Raw genomic sequence first — 20,625 nt, forward strand, 5'->3', positions numbered from 1 at the left:
ACTACACTGCATCCAAACACATATAGGAAAAGACATGGGGAAGCAGTTCCATTAAACATAGCTATGGGTGGATTGTGGTGTTAAGTCAGAATGGAGTTGATACTTCTTTTGATTATAGAAACCATTGTCCATAGACTTTCTGGGGAAGCTTGAGGATGAAACTAGAAACTCTATAACTTGCTGTTACACTTGTAGTTAAACTTCATGGTACAATCTGCATTTGCATGGACATAACTGAAGGCAAGCAGCATGGGATCTGATTCCGAAGAGCAAAGAATACGTCTGTATCTTCTGCTGCACTGCTTACCTGGATAAAGCACTTTTTTGTTTGATTGGAGGTGACAATAGCAAGACAAGATGAAAAATACATACTTGTTTTTCTTCAGCATCATTACCTGCAATCAACAGAGGAATAAAAAAAGACTAATGGCATACATTGTTTTAAAAATATTAATTTCTTCAGAGCTGTCAGCGAAATTGATGTACTGTCTATCCTATATAAAACTACTAGACAAATATTTCTGAAACAAATAATGCTATTAGGTAATTTGGAATAGCATTTACCTCTCATTCCTTTGCAGGTCTCGATTCATCGCTTTTCCTTCAGCCAAGTCAGACTGTGCTCTTTGTCCGTCTTAAAGACATAATTGTTACAGACGTCGATTCAAGGACTATTCATAAAAAGGTATAATTCATGATAAAAGGATCTTCCTGTTTTACTTGATCCTTGGTTACTTTTATGTATGTAGACCAAATGTGACAGAATAATTCACCCCAATATCTTTAAATGTTTGATTTGCTAAGTTCTAACAAAATATGATGTTAGACACACAAAATGGATGAGGTAATACCTTTTATTGGACCAACTTTTACAAGATATTACCTCACTCACCTTCTCTGTCTAATATCCTGGGACCAGTAAGGCTACAGCAATGTTTCATACAAGGTATGATGTAAAATTTCTAGCGGGACCTGTGAAATGTGAAAACACTGATATTACATTTTTTTCAAATGTGTATTTAGTTCAGTGTGGTAGCACTCTGTCTGCTTCAAGCAAGCTTTAAATGCAGATCTGCAGGTGGTATTGATCTTGAATCAGAGAAACCTCAATTTGGCACAATAGCAGTTACAGTTCATGAGTCCTGAGTACCAGAATAGGCAGGGAATCTTGCAGGCTTCAATAAAAGTGAAATTGCAGAGTTATGTTTGGGCAATTGGTTAATGTCCTGTCTTCCTGGCTCAGAACACTGAGTTTCACAAGAAGTAAGTAAACTTGAAAACTTATTTAAAGTTTAAATACCTCCCCTATGCTAAGCTTATGGGAAGCTTTCACAAATCAACAGATAGATTTAAGACTAGTAGTTGGGAGATTTTTATGAAATATGGATAACTGTATGTTTCCTCAGTCTTGCTACCAGTTTCCTTCTTGCTGGACATAATAATTATAGTTATTTCTCCTACCATGGCAATAGCCATAATTTTTACATTTCAGATCATTACGCTGAATTGATTACTGTTTGTACTCCATTAAATAAAAAGAAATAAGCATTTAAATAAGTGATATTAAGTTTATTCTAAATATTTTACCTACAAGATGGAAAAGGACATGAAAACCCAGCAACATTGTAACTTGCAACTTCTCAAGGAAGATCATATTTCTTTCTTATTAGTGTTGTTAGTACAATAATCTGTATTGCTTTGTTCTATAAACGAAGAACATGTTGCAATATCAATATTATTGAAGATCTGAAACTTCAAATACATAAGTCAAGAAGTTCACACTAATAGCTCCCAGTAGCCTTATTTGTCTTACTGCATATGGAGTTACATTAAGACATTTAAAGTTGTGTTTAAAACAGTTAATGTGGAATAATAAATATTCTAATTGTTTGTCTCTAAACACTGAACTGCAGTGCTATGTTGTCATAGTTAATTGCATTTCCCCCTTGGGGAAAAAAAAAAAAGATAAAGGGGAGGAAAAAACTGACCAGATGCTTTATTTGATGAAGGATAGTCAAATATATATTCTGATTTTCACTCTGTGACTGCACATAGATCATTTTATAATTAGACTTGCTTTTAATTTGTATGCTTTAAAGAGTAAACATTACAAGCATCACTGCTCTGAGTTTGACAGGAGTGTGGGGCCTTTTAATGCCTTCTAATAGTTCTGGAGACTCAGAGGACTGTGAAAAAACAAACAAACAAACAAAATGATCACAATGCAAAACAAATCCTAGAGGATCACATTTTGTCTGCAGGTATCAGGCACAAAATATCTATGCTGCATGCAGGGATAAATGAGGAAAATGGTGTATTGGGCACAGACTGTATGTTATCATAACTTACTGATATTTAACCAGTTACTCTTGGACGTACACTGCAAATCAATTTCTTGTTGATGTTCATGCCAAGATTGAAGTTTGAATGTAGAAAAATTACTGGAGTATTGGAGTGCTGTGTGAACATCTGACAGTTAGATGAAAAATATTTTAGTGATCATACATCTGAAATGCCTTAAAGGAGTTCTTAACAAATTTCAGTACAGTTAAAATAAATCTCTGCTTTAAGTATGGGAAATTTTAGATGTAATTTTTTTGTATCTGTATACTGGATTTTGTGTAATTTAAAGGGTCCTTAATTTTAGCTGGAGCATGGAATATTTAAATAGATTTTGTGAATGAAGATTCCTAGCTTGGCTTGACTTCAATATTAAATGAGTTATAGACTATTGCATGCATGTACTGCATTAGAGACTATCACTGAAGAAGCTGAATTGCCTCCAGGTGGGCTTAAAATAACAATTATTTTGTGGCTATGAAGATAAATTAGCAGATGGATTTAATATTCAAAAATGGATGTGCACATTTTTTTAACTTAAAGTAAAACCTTTTGAGTACCCATTTCTGACTAATAAATATGCTTTGTCTGCTGTTGACATCTTTAGTGTCCTTCTACACCAATTTAGAAACCTCCTGAAGGGCACTGATGTGAAAAGTAGATTAAAATTTTGTTTTGCGCTGACTTGAGAAACGGGAATAGTGATGTGAGGATCCTGTACCTATGTCTTCTCCAGGCTGTCTCTATAGTAGGAGACGAAGTCTTCAGTTTCAACTTGGAACTGTATCCAGATGCTACTGAAGGAGAAGCCTACAGTGATATGTCCAAAGTGGATGGTATTGTCTCTCTGAAAGTGGGCTGCATTCAGATAGTTTATCTTCATAAATTCCTCATGTCACTTCTGGTAAGATCGCTGATTGTATTGAATTATCAGTTCACTGTTGTTTGAGTACCTCCTCAGTATGAAAGCCACTAATAGCTTGAAGTTGCCATTACAAAAAAGGACAGATTTACTGTTTTTAAATACATACTAGAAGGACAAAGGTTGGATAAAGCATTAATTTGTATTATAAATTCTTCATTTTAATTTCTGTTGGATTTAAAAAGCTGATGTTTATGTACAAGTGCTTGAAACTCCTTTTACAAAAAAAAAAAAATCTGGTGGCAATCAGAATTCAAGCAGTGTATTTTTCCTCTCTGAGCATCGCACACAATGACTTACATTCAGCATGCAAAACCCGACATTATTACACATTCTCTTCTCTTGCAGTTTATTAGTTCTCACATAATGTACAGCCCATGAGACTTTTCTTTTTGCTTTTCTGCTCTTCATAAAATTGATGAGGGTTAAATGTTTTTATCTAGTTTACAGGATTCAAACTATCTTTCATTAAGTGGCATATATGTACAAAGCTGAAGTCATTAGGACCTCTGTTCTCCATGTTTCACAACTGTTTCCGGAAAAATTATTTTTGTTAAATGCAGTTAATGAATATTGTTTATTTTAGCCACTTCTTGGGTTTCTTTAGCTGATTTCTGAGCAAAAGAGTAATGTTGCTGTGCCCTGAGGTTAATGAGTTTTGATTCTTTTCATGAAGGCTGGCTATTTGTTGACGTAAGAGTGAATCATGGTAAAGAATTAGATTTGTTACATTTGGATAAATAGCAGAGCTAGGTCCCCATGACTCACTGGTGAACATTGTTTAAATGCCTGCTTAGGCAGGACAAGCTGCTTACAGCACCATTATCGAATGAGTGTTCTAGAGTGTCCAGACGCCCAACTGTCTTATGCTCTGTAGAATGCGCTGTCTTAGAGATCTCTGGGGAAAGTTGATATTCCAAATGTTCTTTTCTGCTTTAACTAATGCACAGCATGAATTTTTTTATGTATTCTTTTTACAAGAATTTTACTAGTTAATTTGTGGTACTAATAATTCTGAATGTCCCAAGAAAATGGGAACAAATTCTTTTAGGAATAATAGAAATCACTGTACCTTGGTTCTGGGCAGAGATGTTCAAAGCTGAATGTTCAGTTTACATTAAAATGATCTGACTGCCTAATTTACGTTAAAACTGAGAATTGCGTGTCCAAATCACTTAAGTACCTGTGAAAATCTGAGTCCTAAAATACATTCATAGTTTAAAGAAAAATAACTACATTTAAAAAAAAAATGGTGGAATATTGATATGGACCTGCTTAAGGTGAAAACATTTAATTTTTTTGTCTCTGGAAATGAGGAAATAACAATTCTGATGAAGAGAGTAGTGACATATCAGTTAAACGTGTCCAGCGCAATATGATTGCTGAATCATCTTCTAGCATATGCATATGTCATCCTTCAGTATAACCTTAAGAAACAAATGTGCATTCTCACGCTGTGGATCACAGGCTTGGTTAAATCTAAAATTATTAGAATTGCCAGTCTTTTTTTTTTTTTTTTTTTTACTACACCTTTCCGGAAGACTCTGAAGAACCCTTCGTTTACTAAATTTTTAAAAACATAATAGAGGAAAGAGCATAAAACTTAATATTTTAAAAATTAGTTTTCAGTTTCACAAACTTGATTCTATTGTTGCCTGTCTGTTTTTCAATTTTTCAGTAGTAATTGTTGACCATATACCTACGCATTGATTTCTTGTGGTGAAAGGCACATAGCGTGGCTTGTCTTCTCACAATAAGGCTAGGAGTTGCTAGTGAATATGTAGACTATTTTGTGCCGGGCTTGACCTTTTTTCTCCTAGAATCATAGAATCATAGAATCATAGAATATTAGAGTTGGAAGGGACCTCAGGAGGTCATCTAGTCCAACCCCCTGCTCAAAGCAGGACTAACCTCTGAGCTTAAAAACCTCTAAGGATGGAGATTCCACCACCTCCCTAGGTAACCCATTCCAGTGCTTCACCACCCTCCTAGTAAAAAACTTTTTCCTAATGTCCAACCTAGACCTCCCTCCCTGCAACTTGAGACCGTTGCTCCTTGTTCTGTCATCTGCCACCACCGAGAACAGCCTAGCCCCATCCTCCCTAGAACCCCCTTTCAGGTAGTTAAAGGCCGCTATCAAATCCCCCCTCACTCTTCTCTTTTGCAGACTAAACAAGCCCAGTTCCCTCAGCCTCTCCTCATAAGTCCTGTGCTCCAGCCCCTAATTTTGGACACAATATTCTAAATGCAATGCCGAATAGAGGGGAATAATCACTTCCCGTGACCTGCTAGCAATGCCCCTCCTAATTATGCCATTGGCCTTCTGACAACCAGGGCACACTGCTGACTCATATCCAGCTTTTTATCCACTGTTACCCCCAGGTCCTTTTCTAGCTCGTCGGTCCCCAGTCTATAGCTGTGCATGGGATTCTTTCTTCCTGGAGGACTCTGCACTTTTCTTTGTTGAACCTCATTAGATTTCTTTTGGCCCAATCCTCCAGTTTGTTTAGGTCACTCTGCTTATCTACCACTCCCCCCAGCTTAGCAAACTTGCTGAGCAATCTACCCCATCCTCCAGATCATTAATAAAGATGTTGAACAAAACCGGCCCCAGGACCGACCCCTGGGGAACTCTGTTGTGGACATGGAGCCATTGATTATCTTGAGCCCTATGCTCTAGCCAGTTCACTATCCATTTTATGTTCCAACCCCTCTTTAAGCTAAGAATACTGTGAAAATATCCAAACTTGTTCACTGGAACTTGACCAGGCACACACAGGCCACTAACTTAAATTGATAATGTCCCAGAAAGCCATCCATTGAGGGACTGGCATCCTAGAAGCCTCCTTTCTAATATTCAGAGCTCTCTGGATTTGTCCATGGAGAGGAGACCTATCCTACAAACTCAGACACTTATTGTCTCTTTTCAAGGGATCTAAACTCTTTGCATGGGTTCTGGACCTAACCCTCAAAATGTCAGAGAAAGCCTAAAACAATTTTTTTCCTATTGCAATTTGTGCTTCCACAATAACCAGGAGACTTCACTCCCATGCTTCTAATATCACTAAATTGAGTAAGATCCTCTGACACTCATTTATTATCCATACAACTCTTAAACTTCATCTGACTGTACCAAGAGAGTAAGAAGTCCCACTCTCTTTTTACCCACCTGTCAAGAAGTCACCAAACTGAACAGCCTTTTTGTAAGGAATGGATGAAGCGGGTGGAGATGAGTATAAAAAAATGCTTAATTCTGATTGGTACCTACCTCCCTGATTGACAGATAACTGGATATATCTCATCTTGCAACCTATGTTATCTTGTCATGGAAAAAAGTTATCAGAGAAAAAACTTGCTTTTAACCACTAGTTTTACAATAGGAGAGCAATTAAGTTGTATTTTTTCTTTTCACTCCCCCCACCCCATATTTGTTACAGAACTTTCTGAACAACTTTCAAACAGCAAAGGAGGCACTGAGTGCTGCTACAGTTCAAGCTGCAGAAAAGGCTGCAACCAGTGTGAAAGATCTAGCTCAGAGGAGTTTTCGCCTTTTAATGGATGTTCATCTGAAAGCGCCAGTTATAATCATACCTCAGTCTTCGATGTCCTATAATGCCATCTTAGTAGATCTTGGTTTGATCAGGGTACAAAACAAATTTAGCCTGGTATCTGCTGAAGGCTGCTTACTTCCTCCAGTCATTGATAAAATGGATGTTCAGCTGACAAAGCTTAAGCTGTCTAGGTACTATAGTTTATTTTACCATCTTAAACTTGAACTGATAATTCAACAGTTAATTATTAGTAATTTACCTGCTACGAAGTTATTTAACAAAACTCCTCTGTAGTTTAGAATTCCATGTGATAGAACAAAATATTACTATTTCAATATTGCTTAAATTAGTTAATGAATGTAAGGTAAAGAGGTGGTGGTAATTTTTCCTATTTTAAAGATAAATAAAGCTGTAAATCATTAAATAGTGAGTTGAATGAGAATGAAAGGCAGCATCATCTTAAAGTGTTCTATTTATGAAAATGTAGACACGTTTCAAGAATGTTTTTGTATTTGAGCTGTAAGGTGGTTTTTTGAAATGTCAGAACATATAGTTTGTTTTATATGTTTGTTTGCTTCTTTCCTAGGACAATTGTACAGCCTGGTTTTTCACAGCCTGACATTCAGATACTTCATCCTATTAATTTGAATCTGTCTGTGAATCGAAATCTAGCTGCAACTTGGTATCGCAGTATTCCTGTGTTGGAAATCAAAGGGCATCTTGACACAATGAATGTAAGTGTGTGTGTATATATATATATATTTTTAAAGCTGCTTTTTGCTTGTGTTGTGTTGGTAGTGTGAACCTTTACATTGTTAACACTTCCATAAATATTCTCTATTTAAAAAAAAATTTTTTTAAGTTTGTCTATACAAGTTTTTTATGACCAAGAAGAGATTCATCATGTTATGCTAGCTTTAGTTAGAATTAAAAAAAAAAAAACTCTTTAAAAATATAGAACTAAAATGCTGTTTTTAAACTATTAAAGAAAATACACTGTAATCAATAACATATATACATTTATATACAAGCAAAATCAGATGAGCTTAAATCCCATAGCCATCTTTTAGAAAGAAAATGATGTAAATAAGACTGAATCCCACTCTAGGTAGTCAGGTTACTTTTCACAGTTCTAAAAGTCATTACCCAGTAACTTGTTTGTTTTTTTTGTTGTTGTTTTATTTTTCTTGGACGTTAACGTCCAGAACTGCATTTATGAGAGCCATCTTGTTGTGATGTTTGATTCTTTTTGACTGGTGCTGCTGAATGAGACATGATAAATAAACTATAATATATTCCTGCCATAAAGAGCTGCATTGCTGAGATAGTTGAACAGTAGCAGGCACAGATATATACTTTATTCTTTGAAAACATTAAGCTGTTGCTTTACAGATTATTGTAAGTCAAGAGGATTTGAATGTTCTGCTTAAAGTACTGACAGAAAACCTTGGTGAAGCAGATGAAATGTTAAGTAAAGCAAAACCAATAGCGCAGGAGGAAGGTAAGAGAATTTCTGATCCACAATCTTTCTTGTCTTATTTATGTATTCATACTGTTCATACTTAAACATATATTTGTAAGTAAAAATGTTGGAAGTAAAAATCAGATACGTACTTAACTAAAAATCCATGTGGAGTTAGCCAATATTGTCATTGTGACAGCATTTGTAATCAGAAATATTTCTTTCTTTCACTCATTACTGAAAGGCTCGGTTGAAAGAAGTTTTGTACATTTTCCTTAACAAATTACTCAGGCTAATTACAACATTCTTAAAATAAGCAAATATATAAAATAAGTAGAATGTGTTTCTTATGGTAAATGAATTATAGTAACACTTCTTTGAATGAAAGTAACAAATCATTGTAAATGGCAGGAAAAATTAAAGGATCTGAAATACCTGTGTCAACACAGAATGAGAGTTCTTCAGGAGAAAGCTTACCTGGTACAGCAAAAGTAGCATTACATGAAGATGTAACCAACATGCTCCTTAATTTTGAAATCAAAGAGGTACATATTTAACTGTACAATATCTTGTATGTGGCTGATGGAATGGACCAGATTTTGTATCCCGCTGTGGCTCCTTTAGGACAGAGTAACCATAAAGCCAGTTCAGGAGGATACTCAGATTGACCTTGGTTAAGGATATCATTGGTGGGATTTTACAGGTGTAGTGGCTTGGCTAAGTGGAATAGGGAGAACATTGCATGCTTAGAGAGAAGTATGAGAAAAGCATAGATACAGGCATGTTTGAGGTAAATAAGCAAGGTGTCAAGGCTGACATTGCTGATAGAGTAGAGTTCTGGAGGCTATAATTACCTGCTATAACCAGTGAACTACTCTATTGGAATACAGCTTTAATTTTTTTCCTCACTAGGTTGTAGTAACCTTAATGAGACAGGTGCAGAAGGAGGGACATCCCTTACATATCCTAACTGTGCTGCAGCTTGGAACTGAAACCAGAATTGGAAACCATATGACTGCAACAGCATATCTGAAAAAAATTACTTTGAAGTGCCTTGAATTTACTGGTATGTTCTTTATAACTTAGCGTATAGTACACAAACAAACACCACAACAATAAGGTTGCACAGTTAAAAATTTTAGAAATGAATTTCTACAGCAACATTAACTCCATGACATAGCCCTTATGTAACATTGCTGCAGTAAGTCAGACATTAATGGTCTAAGGGTTTATTCTTGATGTAAAAGTTAACTTGAGTTAATACACTTCAATTAGTTCAAATGGTGTCACTCCTCTCCAGTGAGAGCATCCACCCTGCAAAACAATACTTGAGAAATACAGAGTGATGAGATTAGCAGATGATGAGTTTTAACTCATGTTGCTGCATCCCCACTGCATTACTAGCTTGAATGTCAGTAGTACTGGAGCTTCAACCGTTTCTGTGGGGCCAGGTAGCTTGAGCTTAAAGCACCACTTATTTTGAACTAGATTGTTTTGCGTAAGTCAGGAGTCTGGTTAAGAGCAAAATTCTGGTGATAGCTTGTGGGAACAACACAACAAAGACAAACTGTCAATTGAATTGTGCAACATTAATATTATATAGTAATAATTATTTGATAGCATACCTTTCCAAAAAGCAAGTGCTAAGAAATTATTTTTCAGTAAAAGTTTGAAAGTTTAATTTTAATTGTATGACTTCATATCCAGCTAAAACACTACTTGTTAAGAGAGATATGTTCAGAAGAAAACTCCGGTATCTTCGGTTGCATCTCTTAAATGAGGAAAAATCCATGAATAAACTTGAGCCCCAAGGGAAGACCTTTTTTTTTTTTCCTAACGGAGTGTCTACACTGAATAAAATGCCCACCCGACTGATGTCCCTCGTTCCCTCTCTCCCTCAGAGCTCACTATGCTGTTTGTGCTGGTCTCTGCATTCACACTGACTAGCCTTAATTCGAATTAGAAAGCAGTGCAATGTGGATAGCTATCCCACAGTGCAACTAGCCACCATGGCTGTTGGGACGAGTGTCTTCGTCCCAGGATGCAACGCTGCTTCCCCACCTTTCCTCCCCACCCCCAAACAAACAGGAAAAGAATTTTTGCGCCAATTTTTTACTCCCTGCGATCGCCATTGCTGCAGAGACATGGAGCCAGCTCAACTCTGCACTATAATAGTGAATGTGACAAATACATCGTGGCTTGTCGTGGAGTACTTTAGAAAAAGAGCAAGAAGGCGAAGCAGATAAAACACCTATGTCACAGAGGCTCTGCTACACGCCATGGAGCAGAACAATTCACGATTGTTGCAGGCTGTAACGTGTCATCTGCAGTCCGTGGAGCGCAGGTTCTGGTGCAGGGAAACAAGCACAGACTGGTGGGATCACATTGTTATGCAGCTGTGGGATGATGATCAGTGGCTGCAAAACTTTCGTATGCAAAAGGCAACTTTCCTCGAACTGTGCTTGGAGCTGGTACCTTCCCTGAAGCGCGTGAACACTTGCTTGAGACAAGCTATGGAGAAGAGAGTCAACATCGCTCTCTGGAAGCTGGCAACCCCCGACTGTTACCGCTCAGTTGGGAATCAGTTTGGAGTCGGTAAATCTACGGCGGGCATAGCCGTGAATCAAGTGTGCGGTGCCATAAATAGACTTCTGCTATGAAGGCTAGTGACTTTGGGAAATGTGCAGGACATAGTGGAGGGGTTTGCCATGATGGGCTTCCCAAACTGCGGGAGGGTGAGGTGTGGGGGAGGCATTGGTGGGACGCACATTCCCATCTTAGTGCCTGCACACCTGGCGACTGAGTACATAAACTGCAAGGGGTACTTTTCCATGGTCCTGCAGGGGCTTGTGGATCATAGAGGTTGTTTCACCAACATCTATGTGGGGTGGTCTTGGAAGGTGCATGACTCTCGTGTATTTCTAAGATGCAGGTGGGCACTTTCTTCCCCGACCAAAAAATTCACATTGGGGGTGTGGAAATGCCTATAGTGATCCTGGGAGATCCTGCTTACCCCTTGCTCCCTTGGCTAATGAAACCATACACTGGTCAGCTTGACAGTGACAAGGAGTGTTTTAATAAGAGGTTAAGCAGTTGCAGAATGGTTGTAGAATGTGCCTTTGGGCGTTTAAAGGGCAGATGGAAGAGTCTCCTCACTAGGCTGGACATGAGTGAGAAGCGAAGGGTGAGCGGTTCCCCCTGGGTTGGGCTGTGGAGGCAGAAAGACTGGCCGCCAATTGTGAGCAGCCAGATGCCAGCACTATGCTGAGAGCTAACTGCGGAGCGCTTTGCATTAGGGAAGCTTTGAAAACCAGGTTCTGCAATGAGATGCAGGACTGATTTCTGTTCCTGTATGTTGTTTGCCTTTGATGATCCCCCACCCACCCCCCTTTGATATCCGAGCCTGACAAATCCCTTCCGAACAACATATGATTTAATAAAAAAACGTTTTGGAATGATGCAAAATTTTATTTTTTAACATTCAAGTCATGGGGGAACGGGGGGAGGGTTCATTCACTGTCTCCAGGGTAGGGTGGTAGCTTGCTTGCCAGCAGTCAGCGTGGCCACCACAGCTTTCTGCTCACCTCCATCGGGGTGGAGGAGAGCACGTACTGCATCCTGGACAATCTTCTTCCAGACCTATTGGGGACGGGGGACGGGGAGGGCGGCATAGCTCTTGGTTGTGAAGCATTATGGAGGGGCTGCAGTGGGACTCTGTCCTGTGTCCGCTCCTCCTGAAGCTCCAAAAGATGCCACAGCATGTCTGCCTGGTCCTGCAGGAGTCACAGCATCTCCTGCATGGTACTGCGATCATGCTCCTGCATTTGTATGTGACTCTCCGTGACCCTGTCCATGTTATGGGGCAAGGTCAGCCCCCTCGCTCTTTGCTGTGTGTCTGCAGCTGCTGAGGCATTCATGAGCTCTGCAAACATGTCGTCTCTGCTTTTTCCCCCCCCCTTTTTATAATCTGAAACCATCTGTTTGCAGCATTTCTTAAGGGTGGGTCCACTGCTGAGGTGTCTACAGAATGAAAGAAAAATAACAAGGTAGCCACAGTTAGCATAGTGAAGAAAACGATACAAATGTAACTATTTAGATAATGATCCCATGATACAATGTAGCATTTCCTCTCTGCTTGTTTTTTAAATCCTTATAGAGAGAAGGAACTGCGGATGGCTGGGGTGGGGGGGTTCTCTGTTTATATTAAAAACCCTTACGGAAAGGAACTATGGACGGCGTGGGGGAGGGGGAGGGGGGGAATATGCTTAAAACACATGAAGCCATGATGCTGGCTACCTTGATTGCAGAGAAGAATCCTACCGTGGAGGGAGGCATGAGGCAGCCCTCCCCTGAAAAGTTTTTCAAGGGTTAACAGATTACATACAATAAATTTTCCATGTGGTATCAACTGATGATAAACGTAGCATTTCTCATCACATAAAAAAAACCTGATCCCTGGGTAACCACTCAGTACAGTCAACGAAATGCCTGAGATCCCCTTTGTGCCCCCTCCCCCCCCACCCAATGTACAATGACAGAAATGCTAATAAGCAAGAAACAAAAAGTGTGAAGTGAGTGTGGACAGTAATGAAGTAGTGATTCTGAAAATGATGCCAGAATGGTGTAAAAGTAGCAATGGGAAGATGCACATTTTTCCAATCTGAAAACGTTTTCATGATTGAACATAATATAAAAATGACTAAGACTATTACTTTGATCAAATTAAATACAATTTTGTTTTCATTAGTTACCTTTTGATCTGTGGCCTTTAAACTGAAAACTACTACTTTCAATTATTTTCATTATGACATATTACTTGTTCATGTTCAGTAGCTGAGTCAATTAACAGTTATTTGCCCTTCTGTCTGCAGACTCAAAAGGAGATCCTCTTCATATTATTAATTCTTCAGAGGAGACTGGTGAACACCTTCTGAAACTGGAATGCATAAAGGTTTTAGTATTTTTATTTAACCCTCTGGATTATTTTAATTAGTTTTAGAGCCCTGATACTGCATTAAACTTCAAACGCCAGCCGAAGTATTTGTAGGATTGGGGTTCAAATTACCAAAATCCTGTGTCAGTTGTCAATTTTCAATAAATTGCAGAGCAGAGTCTAGCCATTGCCTCAATTTTGGGGTGCCTAGATGCACTCTCAAGGTGCATACCTTCTATTTGGCACCCTCCTTGTCCAGGCGCCTAGCCCTCTGGGTGCTGAACACTGACTCTTCACACCCTCTAGTGGTTGACTACCCCCTCTCCCAAAACTCCACCCAACTTTATGAAACTTCTGTCTTAAAATGTAATTCTTAGGTGTATACAGCTGTTGTGAAGCAGTTTACACACACACAGTTTGTACAGTCCAGCATCCTTATACTCTTAATCATGTAAAGCACAGGAGAATACAGATCATGTAAAACAATAAAACATCCTCAATGCAATGTCCTTCACTAGCTCACCCTGTCCTTGGGGCAGAGATCATCTGTGTTCTGTCAGGCAGGATCTTCCATGATTTTGCCTACTCTGGCCCTGCCGCAGCCTCTCATCTTAACCTGATGCAAAGTGGCTCTCTCTCCATGAGCGTTCTCCCCAGTTCCTCCTCATGAGTTCCTTTATAGTTTCCTGCTGGGGTCACCTGCTTCTTTCGTTTTCCTCCTAATAAGTTGGCACTTGCAAACTCCTCTTCCTTCAGACAAGAGGAGGAGGCGTCTTCTGCCAGTTAGCGCAAACCCATTGTCTCAAGGTATTTTATTTCAAAGAGTTGTTCCTTGAGTGCTGTAGTTTCTGGCCTGGCAGAGATGTGATATAACCTTGTTAACTGGTGGCTTTTCATGACACAAAAATTTCATGATGCAATTTCATAAAACCATCCCCAATTCTTCGTACATGGAACAGCGCTCTTTGCAAGGAAGCTCGGTGGAAGTGAATGGAACGTTTGCTCATAACTATTGGAATGACAGGTGTCCCTTTAATAGTGGTACTGGCTCAGTAGGGTTCACAGTTCATGGAGAATGACTCTGAACAAGGCAGCCTCTGAGGGGAGTGAGCTATGAATGTGGACTTAGTCAACAAGGGAAAACCTACAATGCAGAATATCCTTCAGAAGTTACATGGTTATTAAGGAGAAAGTCCAGGATACCATCTCATTCAGTGGTCCTTAAAACTAGTGCGTTCCTTTCTCTCAGTGCATTTCTCTGTCTGTCTCTTTAATCTGGAAGTACATAATTTTAACCTGCAAGAGAGAGACGATAACAAGCTTATCATGATATTTTCACAATAGCATCAGTGTGGTTTGTAGATGTACTTTAGTTCAATGGATTTGAAGGCAAGAAGGGCCATTATAATGGCTTATTCTAGCCTCCTAATTAAGACAAGACAGGCTGTAGAATTTCACCCGGTAAATTTGCTCATAGAACCCAGTAACTTAGGCTGGCAAAGGAGGTATTGTTTAGAAAGACATCCAGTCTTAATTTTAAGGTCTCTAAATGATGGAGAATTGATTTACATCCCTTGGTAATCTGTTCCAATGGTTAATTATTCTCTCGGTTAAAAATTAGCATTTAATTTGCAGTTTTAACTTTTTACTTTATCTATTAAAATACAGAGATTGTTACTGTGTGCTTCAATCTTGACTCTCTTCATAGGCTGATGCAGATGGACCAGACTTTACCACTACTTACAAAAGTACCAAGCAAGCTGTCAATGTAAGTGTAAGAACATGTACTTCAGTGAGCTTCATAGATGAGATCTTACATTAATATGTAACTATTTTGAAAGATTAACTAAACTATCTTTTTTAAAAATAGTGCACTTGGATTTAAGGTATAACTTAAAAAACGAAATGTCTAGAATTGATGTTTCATTTTAAATTGGAAACTGATGAATTTTTAATCTGTTCTTACCTGAGTGACATCACACCTGTCTCTCACAATAGTTATTGTGGGATGTGACATGCTACAAGTGAGAAGTATTGTATGCTGGAACAGTAAACTTGTTAATATATCAAGTGAGAAGATCTTTGTGGTAGAAAAATGAAAGTTCTTAGAACTAGAGTGGGGAGGAACAGTTCTGATGTGCAAATGCTCTGGACGGGGTGGCTTTTAAATCATGACCTGAGCCAAGCAGGCTCTAGCACTGTACTATCCCAAGTAGAATACAGGAGAGTGTCTGTAGAGAGAGAGGCCACTCCTTGATCATAGGAAGAGTCTCATCTGCTTCTTCACAATGTTTTCTTGGTGGATAGACTGCTGCCTGGGTGGGCTAGCTGCGTTCTATTTTTCTTGCCCCTTTTCGGTATCCTTTTGATGCAAGCAAGCAAGCCTTGTACACAACCCAGATCACATGGATTACTATAGTGAGCAGCTCTAGTGTGGGAGACGACTTGCTTCTTCTCAGGGGCAACTCAGGTTTTGAACCTCATTAAGTAATGAAATATGCACTTCAGAGATGGGGATGGGGGGTAGAGATCAGAAGGACCATGGTTGTCAATTTTGGGCAAATAGTTATATTATTAATACAGTACAAGGAAATACTATGCTATCTGACATTTTGTCATGTTTTAACAGTATAGATTTCAGTGGCAACCACTGAAGCTCGCTCTCTATTATGGATGCATTGCTTGAAGTCTTTTATTATCCCAGAATTTCACCTAGATGTAGTAGATACTCTAGACCAGTGTTTCTCAATTAAATTTGGTCACGGAACCCTTTTGTACTTGATAAATAATTGTGGATCCCCCCAAACTCTTAACAGTATTTTTACATATGCGGCCAAAAAAAATGTCGAAATAAGAAAATTATATACAAACAAGTAGGTCAGCATTTCGATACCCTCCACCAAAAAATCCGGGACATCTTCCCTTTTTCGGTGGCGCGGAGAACAGCTGCTCGTGGAACCCTAACAGTGTTCCCGCGGAACCCCCGGGTTCCGCAGAACACCGATTGAGAAACACTGCTCTAGACAGAAACATCTGCGTGTCCTTGTTTGTAATGTTTGCTGATCCTGAGCTGTGACATGGAGAAGGATGAAGCAGTATAAAGTCATATTAACACTGTTCATTATATTCACCTAGGTAGCATTAGTTAAAAATTCAGATCAAATAGAAGATCTTATGTTTGGCACAGAATGTAGTATAATGTCCTCTGTAGGGTCGTCTTGAATCATTCTAAGCTTTCATGTGACAGTGTTTTCACTCCTTTCTTTTGTATGCAATGCTATGTTGGGCTACATGAACAGAGAGTAATTAATTTTTCTAAATTTCTGTCTCTGTCTTTCTCATCATGTCAGGTGTCCTTTTCATCTTTGGATCTTGTACTCCACACAGAAGCCTTACTTTCCATCATGAACTTTGTCACATTCAGTCTTCCATCAAGTGGCCTTACCAGCTCTGATAAGGGATTTGATCCAAAACCTCAAAGAGGGGAACAAATGAGCACAGTTCTCAAAGCAGGTATCGTGATATTGGAAATTCCACATATTCTATTAGTGGTTCAATAGCATCCAGCTTCTGTTAATTAATATTGTTTGCAAACAACACAAAACTCTATGGCAGTTCATCTGGCAACATGTTAGTTGCACACCTGATTGTACATGGAAAAAGACAATAGTAAATCACAATACTAAATATGTGTTTTAACAAAAATCACATTAGCTGAGTTTCTAAGGCTAACTAAATCTTTTTTGTTTGTTTTTGGTTATTGCTAAACATGTTACACAAATACTAGTTGCATTGTTATTTTCCCAAATAGTGAATTCATTTTTATAGAAAATTATCTTGACTGGTTAATTTGCTTGACATTCACATCCAGCAAAAGTCTGAAATAAACAAATCTTGCTTTATCAATGGGTAAGGTATTTCATTAGAATGCATTAGTGAGGTTAGGTATGATCATTTCACACTCCAACTTCTCCCCCATTATATCTGGATAACTTTCATCAGCTGAATTAATTAAAACTGGTTACATGATAAACAGATTTCTTTATTTTTCCTCATAGGTAAACTAGTATCCTAATTGAATACTAACAGTGGTTGTGAAAAATGGATAGGGAGATTATAGTAAAAGATGACTTGTTAGGTATACCCCTCCATTGCATTTTTTCAAACACATAGCAATAAAGTGTTGGTAGCTTTTGACATCTGATTGAAAGTGATAGCATGGCAGTCTTGCCTTTTCAACTTAACTTCTATAAAATTTATTGGAGCTACAGAAGAATTGTCAGATATCCTCACTTGTCAAAATTCACCACGTTACAGTAGCCTGTAGTGTTTGTGCCACAGCCCTCTTGCTGCCTAACATGACAGTTCCAAACGAATGCTTGCATCTATTGAAATGGCCAAACTTCATTGTGTATTTGCCAACTTTCCCACTATAGAGAAACACAGGACATTTTGTGTAAGCTGCCCTTTATAAATTATCTGTATTGTGCTTGTATCTGTAAGGGCTGTCTGTAACTTTGTGACAGGGCATTAAAGAGAGTTTTGTTAGAAGACATCATGTTGGCCTTTAGGGGAGCCATGCTGAGATTGCTCAGTTTAGGTGAAACTGCAAAGAATGGGATAGGCAAACCCCCAAGTACAGGTGGCTATTTTTACAAGTTAGACATAGCGAGCTAGCAACAAGCAGCGTCTAATCACCTTACTGGTTATCCAGAAGCCAAAACCACAGTTCCCTTAAAGCCATCCAGCCCTCTGGCTTCTACCCAGACAGCCAAGTCAAATATGTTGGAAATTACTGAAAATCTTTGTACATGATATGTAAAAAAGTTCTACCAATACCAGAGGATTTGGACACATTATGAACCAGGTCAATGAATATTTCAGATCTTACCCAAATACTTGCTTAAAGGCAATGCTTATTAACTAAACTAATATTTATTTAAAAAAAAAAAGAGAGAGAGTATTGGTTAAAAGATCACTCTACACATAGGTGAGACTAAAAGTCCATAGGTCAGTTTCACAGTAGAGATGTTAAACTGATTTGCAAAGTTCTTTTAGGATCAGGTTTGTAGCAGTGGTGAAATAAACTGCTAATTTGCAGAAGTCTCTGGAAATTACGGTGTGGGGTCATCAGTCCTTGTTTAGAGCTTGGTTAGAACTCCAATCCAGAAAAATGAAGCAGGAAATGAAGATCAAATAGGCCGTGTGCAGAGTTCGTTCAGATTCTCCCATGAGAATTAATGGGGTGATCCACAGCATTCCTGGATATCTTAGTCTTGCGACTTGAATTCCCCTTGATAAAATCCAAGCAGATGCAAGATAAAAAGGATCAGGTCCCTAGCATATTTTATAGACGCTTGGCAGGCTATTGATTCCTCTTGATTGCTCTTGACAAAAGGTAACACATAATAGGTGCATAATAGGTAATCACATGTCTTTGAAGTAAAACTTATTTTCTACGCACACATCGGTAATTATCCCTTAAACAGTTAATAGTTTACTTAAACCTCGAAGAGAAATATTGACAATGATATTATGACACCCAGGGCTCATCTATGTTAATGTTCCATTTTGATATCTGAATCAATAGAACAATTGTAATAGACGGGAAAAACAGTTTATCTATCAAGATATATGTAAGCACAGACAAATAGAGACCTAACAATATACACTTGCATTTCAAAGCTCTAGCTTAAAAGACATGGCTTTTACGTATTTATAAGGAATGGCCCTAATTACCATTTGTAACTTCTGAACGTCCTAAAAGGTTGATTTCGAGTTATTTCAGCCTGCTTGTTGTTAACCCTTTCTGGCCATTTAAGGATTGTCTAGTTGTTGGGATTTTTTTGGTTTCTTTTTTTTTTTAGGGTTAATTTGAAGTCTGATGGTCTTGAGCTTAAATTGGCTGACTGTCCCAGTTGGCCTTGGCCTGTGTCTTAGGAGCTATTTTTCTCCCTACGCCTGAAGGGTTCCCTTCATGTCCAGGAGAGACGGTGCTGACAGTGATTTCTCACTACACTGTGAAGTGTAGTTTTCTTTCCTGAATATGTAAAGTATGAACTAGAAACTGTGTTTGGGATTATACTATTCTCAGAAAAATTTTCAAATGAGACATAAATATGGAAAAGGTAACCATGTTCTGTTGTGAAGTGATTGCTGTGTGCCTATGTTTTGATTGGCTGCTGTTCTTGTCCCAGAACAATATCAGTCTTCAACACAACATAATCAAATTTTGCTACAGCTTTGATCAAATAGATTGATTTCCAGGTGTTGCAATAGATAGGTAACTTTTGAACACTGTGTTTATATATAAACCTTAATTACTATAAGATTTGCATCTGTTCTATTACTGGGATGAATGTGCCTTCTTCTGACCATAGTTCTTTCTGCTATAAAGTATCTAGTGGTGTAGCCCATGATGATGATGATGATGATGTATATGACCTGAAACTCGCTGTGAAGTTGAATGCATTCAATGTTTTTGTCTGTGATCAGAAATGTAACATTGCAGACATTAGAATACAAGGTAAGTTATCAGTTAAGTATTTTGACTAGTAGAGTTTAAAGAGATGCATCCTGGCTTCCCCCCCCCTAAATTTGTACTAGAAGTTGTACATCAATTTTTCAGTAGCATTTATTTAAATTTTTAACAGGTGATGTGACAGCAACTGAGCATTAATCTGAGATTTTATAATAGCCAAGATATATGTGTGACGGAGGAAAATATATTTGGCGAAGATGCACAAATACTTAGTTTCTAATGGGGTGAATTAAAAAAACTTGAGTTACTAACTCACTAGACATACTATTAACTTGAAATTCTCTAGTAGTTTGGCACTCAACAATGCTAATAACTGGTACTCAACCCTGTATTTTCAGAGTAAATTAGAAATGATTTTGTCTCTTCGTCACTTCTCTGAGAATATGTGGTATAGGGCATAAAGTAAATTGTTGGATCAGAAATTCCTAAGGTTGAACGGCTTGTACCATTTTCGTTAAATTCCAAATAGAATGTATATCTTTGTTAATGTATTTATTTGAAGGTCCTATTGTATCAGAAATCCTTACTGTGTTTTATACCTGTTGTTACAATGAACTAAACTTGTATTTTTTCATAGGAATGGATGCTTCTGTTTCTATGAAAACTAAAAAGATAAAGGTTTTTTCCAGACTTGAGGACATCATAATCACAAATGTTGATCCAAGCACAATTCATAAAAAGGTGACTTGTGCAATGTAGATAAGATTATAAAAATGACGATTTCTTAAAAAATATATGACTAGATGAGCATAATGAATTGCTTAATACATTTTAGTGAGGTATGTATGTGGAAGACAAATGTGTTTGCTTAAAAAATTGTCCAGTTAAAAAACTTAGGGTAAGTAATAAAAAACTACATTTAAACCAGGGAAGGAA

The 20,625-nt window shown here is 38.1% G+C and overlaps 1 protein-coding gene across 3 annotated transcripts in view; it reads left to right on the forward strand.

The window, feature by feature from the left end:
• The window catches only part of VPS13C (vacuolar protein sorting 13 homolog C), a 139,543-nt gene that overhangs the window by 41,759 nt on the left and 77,159 nt on the right, over positions 1-20,625 (forward strand). For all 3 annotated transcript variants that reach the window (XM_067534730.1, XM_067534732.1, XM_067534731.1), the window contains exons 26-37: positions 582-685; positions 3,077-3,244; positions 6,700-7,004; positions 7,400-7,547; positions 8,206-8,314; positions 8,687-8,820; positions 9,188-9,341; positions 13,147-13,226; positions 14,917-14,976; positions 16,559-16,721; positions 19,606-19,734; positions 20,327-20,430. In XM_067534730.1, the coding sequence (XP_067390831.1) occupies positions 582-685; positions 3,077-3,244; positions 6,700-7,004; positions 7,400-7,547; positions 8,206-8,314; positions 8,687-8,820; positions 9,188-9,341; positions 13,147-13,226; positions 14,917-14,976; positions 16,559-16,721; positions 19,606-19,734; positions 20,327-20,430 (1,658 nt within the window). The remainder of the gene's footprint in view (positions 1-581; positions 686-3,076; positions 3,245-6,699; positions 7,005-7,399; positions 7,548-8,205; positions 8,315-8,686; positions 8,821-9,187; positions 9,342-13,146; positions 13,227-14,916; positions 14,977-16,558; positions 16,722-19,605; positions 19,735-20,326; positions 20,431-20,625) is intronic.

The sequence above is a fragment of the Emydura macquarii genome, unplaced genomic scaffold (assembly GCF_026122565.2).
Source record: "Emydura macquarii macquarii isolate MOO-44397 ecotype Brisbane River unplaced genomic scaffold, CSIRO-AGI_Emac_v2 contig_3451, whole genome shotgun sequence".
NCBI lineage: Eukaryota > Metazoa > Chordata > Testudines > Chelidae > Emydura > Emydura macquarii.